This window comes from Panthera tigris, chromosome A2 (genome assembly GCF_018350195.1).
Source record: "Panthera tigris isolate Pti1 chromosome A2, P.tigris_Pti1_mat1.1, whole genome shotgun sequence".
NCBI classification, from domain to species: domain Eukaryota; kingdom Metazoa; phylum Chordata; class Mammalia; order Carnivora; family Felidae; genus Panthera; species Panthera tigris.
In genome coordinates this window covers 166,103,741-166,109,286 of record NC_056661.1, presented here as the reverse complement: position 1 = coordinate 166,109,286, position 5,546 = coordinate 166,103,741, and the positions used below count along the sequence as shown (strand labels likewise).

At 65.9% G+C, this 5,546-nt stretch overlaps 1 protein-coding gene across 1 annotated transcript; it reads left to right on the top strand.

The window, feature by feature from the left end:
- Window positions 1-424: 424 nt before the first annotated feature.
- Window positions 425-5,247, top strand: MNX1 (motor neuron and pancreas homeobox 1). The gene is made up of 3 exons (XM_042977448.1): window positions 425-1,209; window positions 4,087-4,247; window positions 4,822-5,247. The coding sequence occupies exons 1-3, from the start codon at window positions 471-473 to the stop codon at window positions 5,182-5,184; spliced, it is 1,263 nt and encodes a 420-aa protein (XP_042833382.1). The 5' UTR covers window positions 425-470; the 3' UTR covers window positions 5,185-5,247.
- The last annotated feature ends 299 nt before the right edge of the window (window positions 5,248-5,546 follow it).

The window sequence follows — 5,546 nt, the reverse complement described above, 5'->3', positions numbered from 1 at the left end:
GCAGGGGCGGGGCGGCAGGCGGCCGGGACGGTGACAGGTGCGCCCCTCGGCCAATGGCGGGGCCCGCGCCCCTCCCCGAGCCCCCGCCGAGCGCGCCAATCGGCGGCCGCGCTGCGCTTCAAGTGCGCGGAGGGGCGCGGGTCCCCACTACGGCGCCAGCGGCCTCGGCGCGGTCGCCCGAGGGTCCAGCGCACAGAGCCGGGCTCCCCGGCCCGGCGCGTCCGGGCACTCGCCTGCGAGTTTGTGCAAAGCGCGTGCGAGCGCGGCCCGGGGCGGGGCCCGCACGGAGGAGGCGCCCGGACCATGGTCACCCTCGGCTGAGTTTCCGGCGGCGACTTTGATTATTGGCAAATAATCACCATAACAATACCGCACCCTGGGGCTCGCCACCACCACGCACGGAGTCCGCGAGCCCGCACGCGGCCGCGCCACCCGCCGCCCGGCCCTGCTCGCCAGCCCCACACAGGCCGATGGAAAAATCAAAAAATTTCCGCATCGATGCGCTGCTGGCCGTGGACCCCCCGCGAGCGGCCTCCGCGCAGACCGCGCCGCTGGCCCTGGTCACGTCGCTCGCGGCCGCCGCGTCTGGCCCCGGGGGCGGCGGCGGCGGCGGCGGCGGCGGCGGCGGCGGGGCGAGCGGCGGCGGGGCGAGCGGCGGGGCCAGCGGCGGCTGCAGCCCCGCGTCCTCGGAGCCGCCCGCGGCGCCCGCCGACCGCCTGCACGCCGAGAGCCCCTCGCCGCCGCGCCTGCTGGCCGCGCACTGCGCGCTGTTGCCCAAGCCCGGCTTCCTGGGCACGGGCGGCGCGGGCGGCGGCGCGGGCGGCGCGGGCGGCGGCCCCGGGGGGCCCCACCACCACGCGCACCCGGGCGCCGCCGCCGCCGCCGCCGCCGCCGCTGCCGCCGCCGCCGCCGCCGCCGCGGGGGGCCTGGCGCTGGGGCTGCACCCCGGGGGCGCGCAGGGCGGCGCGGGCCTCCCCGCGCAGGCCGCGCTCTACGGCCACCCTGTCTACGGCTACTCGGCGGCGGCGGCGGCGGCCGCGCTGGCTGGCCAGCACCCGGCGCTCTCCTACTCGTACCCGCAGGTGCAGGGCGCGCACCCCGCGCACCCCGCCGACCCCATCAAGCTGGGCGCCGGCACCTTCCAGCTGGACCAGTGGCTGCGCGCGTCCACCGCGGGCATGATCCTGCCCAAGATGCCCGACTTTAACTGTGAGTACCGCGCAGCCCCCGGGCCCGGAAAGGAAGCCAGGGGAAAACGGGGGGAGGGGGAGTCCTGGCACACGGTTTTCCCGCGCAGCCTCGGCCGCCGGCCGCCGCCTGCCTCTCGCTCTCCGCTGGGAGAGCGCGGTGGAAGCGCCGCGAGGCCGCCTCGGCTCCGCCCGGGGCCGGCGAAGACTCGTGCGGACTGCGCGCGGTGGGATCGGCGGCGAGTTACTGAAATGGCCACGCGCGGGCCCTGCTTTCTTTCTCTTCCTCTCCTAACGGGAAGGGGCAGCTGGAGGTGTGAGACTCGAATCTAATGATTAACCGGCAGGCTAGAGAAGGAAGTGGTGAGGGAAGGCGAGCGAGGAGCACCCGAGTTAGGCTGGCCTGGGGATTGAGGCCCCCCGGAGCCAGGGGCTTCTCTCCAGGGAAACGGACTTGACTTAGGTACCGCGTTCTGGGTTCTGGAGGGACCCCCGGTCCCTCCCAAGAGGAGAGATTCAGGAGCACAGAACAAGAAATGGGCTTCAAGAGGCCAGGGCCGCAAGGCCAGGTCCCTGGCGACGCTCCGGCCGTCTGCGGGGTTGAGCCTGCCTCTGTGAGGGCGCCTGGGCCGCCGTGTGATGCCCAGGAAGCAGATGGCCTGACCCCAACCGAGCGTCGACGGTGCGCTCCTGCGGAAGGGGAGATACGTCTCTTTCAGCACCCCCATCTCGGGAACTCTGGGTAGCAGGTGCCCGCCCAGAATTGGAGGTCCCCAATACAGAGCGAACCCCTCCCCAAGGTAGGAGCAAGGGAGGGCTGGCCACCCCCACCCGGAGGAGAGCGGCGAGACTGTGGGCAGGTGGTACACCTCCAGGAGGCCTGGGCCCCCTTGTCTTTCCTGGCCCGAGGGCAGGCACACTGGGCTGGCGCTCCGGGGAGTCTGCGTCTCCTGTCGGCTCGCCCCACCGGGGCAGCATGCGCAGGCTGATGCATAAGACTACGCTTTCAGCTGCAGAAGACCCAAACAAAGAGACCCCATTGTTTCCTTCTGGGTGGATGTGTTTAGACTGGGGAGATGCAGGCATAGGAGGGGAAAAAAGCAAAAAAGAAAACAAAAATAAGCACTTGGCAGAATTGAGATCCCTCTGCTAGAAGCCGTGGTTGTGACTAAACAGAGAAAAGCCAGGACCCTGAGGCTGGAGAAGTCACAGCCAGGTGAGAAAATCCGTGCGTGTGCACTGTTGGCCCACAGCCCACCCCAGGCGTTTCCCAGCTCAGCTCCCACAAGACCCTCATGGCCACCGAACGGCCGGCCGGCGGGAAGTCAGCCCATCCTGATCCCTACAGGGAAACCTCCAGCTCAACTCTTGTCTCACCTCATGTCTGAACCTGCTGATCCCGGGTCAGCCAAACCCAGGGCACTCTTCCCGGGCCTGGTCGCCAAAGCCTCCAAACCCCTGCTCACGGAAAGCCACCCCATGGATTTCCCCTTATGATCTGCATCTCCCTCGGAGGGGGCTGCTGGCCTGCACACAGGCCTCCCCTGGGCACTGGGTCCCCTGACCACGGCCGGGGGGGGGGGCAGGGGTTGTTCTCCTGGGCCTGCGTGGAACTCAAGGTCGCTCAGAAAACCGGTGAAAGCCACATCCCTTTGCCAACACACTTCACCCATCCCTGATTCCTAATCTTGACCCAGAGGTAGCAGAGTGAAAACCCAGGCAGCTTTAAGTTTAGAACAGAAATCTGAACGCCGAGTCCTAAAGGGCAATAATAAGCCGGCCAGGATGCCGGCGTCTGTCCTGAGGGTTCCTCTTCTGGTTGCTGGAAAACCTGTTTGGTTTCCTTAATAGGTTGTCTCTGCTGTTGGATGGCATGTCCCAAATGGTCCCTTTGGAGCCAGTGTTTTAATTAAAGTTCTAATGTATTGTCAAGTTGGGAATTGGGGCCTCATTTAACTAAAGCTGGGGGCGTGGGCCTTCCCGTAAAGCAAATTGCCCACCCCGGGGGCCTGAGCTCAGCCGCTGGACTGGCCTCTTTTCTTCCCTTCCCTTTATTGTCTAACACTTGTCAGGCTCCTGGGACATCAAGGCAGGTCGCATTTTGAGGTCACAAAATTCTCTGTGATGTAACCGTGTGAAATTATGTAAATACAGCCAAGGGACCTCCTTGAACACTGGAAAGCCGGATCCCCCCCGCCCCTTTGCCTAGGCCTTCCATTTGCAAAATGAGACTTGTTCTGAAAAGGCTTCCAGTCTCCCTGGGCTCTGCCCCTCTGCGACCTGGGTACGGGGCTGTCGGGAAGAATTTTCAGTGGGGGAGTCTGGTGAATTCACATGTTCGGGCCCAGGATTTGGTCCTTCTCCGGCCTTCCTCCTTTTTCCTTTCCCCCTTCTCCTACGTACTTAAGGAGGTGGCAGTGGGAATCCCACACCAGTCCTTTGCTGGCTGGGAAGAAACGGGACTGGTGATTCCTGGGACCTGTCTCTTTGAGCCTGGGCTGGGGGAGGACTCGGTGAGGAGTGGGAGGAGGAGTGCCCCTCTGGCCTCTGCTTCTGGCCTGTCCACCTTCTTCTACGCCGCCCGCCGGGTGCACAGGGCTGCTGTGTGTGAGGGACTCTCTTTAATCAGAACGCCCAGGCCCTGGGTTAAAAAAATTTGGTCCCGTTGAACCCGAACTTGCGTGGCTCCACCTGGCATCCAGAGCCTGGGCTCCAGGGCCCCCTCCAGGCACCCCCGCGTCCCTGGGGAGAGGGCGTCCACACTGAAGGCAGAGCGGTGAGGCCCTGGGCTGGTGGGCCGGGCAGCAGCCTCGCACGAGTGGCACAGGGCGCATTGGGTGGCAGTGGGGGCGGGAGGCCTGAGCCAGACTTCCAGTGTCATGCCCCTCTCTGTCCCCAGCCCAGGCGCAGTCCAACCTCCTGGGAAAGTGCCGTCGGCCCCGCACAGCCTTCACCAGCCAGCAGCTACTGGAGCTGGAACACCAGTTCAAGCTCAACAAGTACCTGTCGCGGCCCAAGCGCTTCGAGGTGGCCACCTCGCTAATGCTCACGGAGACCCAGGTACACAGGCCCCCCCCCTCCCGACAGCTCACCCCCTGCCTTGTCACCTGTGCACCCCTGGCCCTCTGCTGGCCTGAGCACCTGGAGGCCGGTGGGGGGGGGGCGGCTTTTGGACCCTTAGGGGGCGGGTTCCTGTCCCGGGAGAGTTAGCATCCGCCCTGCCAGGGCTCACTTACCAAGCCCAGAGGTCCGATTCGGTAGGTTGGGCTGAGACCCAGAAATCTGCATTTGAAGGACACTTCACCCCCTCTTCCATTCCGAAGCAGTGGTCCCCAGGCCACATTTGAGAAATTTTATTCCAAAAAGAGAGCAGGGGATGTGTACAGGTTTACAGATATGTCCTCTAGGTGCTCCGGCCCTATCTGGACAGTGCCAGAGCACCCCCAGAAAAAGTCTCCTTGGAGCCCCCCAGCCCCACTCTGGGGGGCGCTGGTGCCTGGGGGGGGCACCCCTTCCCCTGAAGCCCACTCCTGGGCCTTGTGAGGACCGGCGAGGTGCAGGTGCAGACAGGACTCCAGAGAGAGGACCCGTAGGGATGGAGCGGCCAGTTTCTCACGCCGTCTTGTGCCCTCAGGTGAAGATCTGGTTCCAGAACAGGCGGATGAAGTGGAAACGCAGCAAAAAGGCCAAGGAGCAGGCGGCGCAGGAGGCTGAGAAGCAGAAGGGGGGTGGGGGCGCCAGCAAAGGTGGCCTCGCGGAGGACAAGGGGGACGACGAGCTGCTGGGGCCGACGGCTGCCGGGGACAAAAGCGGCGGACGCCGCCTGCGGGACTTGAGGGACAGTGACCCTGAGGATGACGAGGACGATGACGACGAGGACCCCTTTCCCTACAGCAACGGCACGGGAGCGCACGCCGTCTCCTCCGACTGCTCGTCCGAGGCCGATTCCCCACCCCCGCGGCCCAACGCACCCGGGCACCAGCCCCCGCCCCAGTAGGGGCCCCGCGCCCCAGGGCAGCCCCGCGGCCCCCAGGCACCAGCCTCCGCCCCAGGAGGGGCCCTGCGCCCCAGGGCCGCCCCGCGGGCCCCCGCCTCGAGGCCGCGCGTCCTGGGGCAGGTTCGGGCGCCGTGCCTGTCTGCTCTCCCAGGGACCGAGAGAGAGGGAGGTCCGACGGGTGCACCCTTGAACTCCTGTCCTTTTTAATTTAATTTTGGTTAGTGTTGGGGGTGCTGTTTGTCAGACGACCTGAGCGCCACCAGGGGAAGGCCCCCACTCCTCCCCACTCCTCCCCACTTCCTGAATGGAGAAGGCCGGGACCTACAGTGTTGGACGACCTGGAAAACTTGAGTATTGAAAAA

Bases quoted from the DNA above. Each gene is read 5' to 3' on its own strand.
- MNX1 (XM_042977448.1), top strand. From the start codon at position 471: ATGGAAAAATCAAAAAATTTCCGCATCGATGCGCTGCTGGCCGTGGAC. The intron at 1,210-4,086 runs GTGAGTACCGCG...CTCTGTCCCCAG, and splicing joins CAAGATGCCCGACTTTAACT to CCCAGGCGCAGTCCAACCTC. The intron at 4,248-4,821 runs GTACACAGGCCC...TTGTGCCCTCAG, and splicing joins TAATGCTCACGGAGACCCAG to GTGAAGATCTGGTTCCAGAA.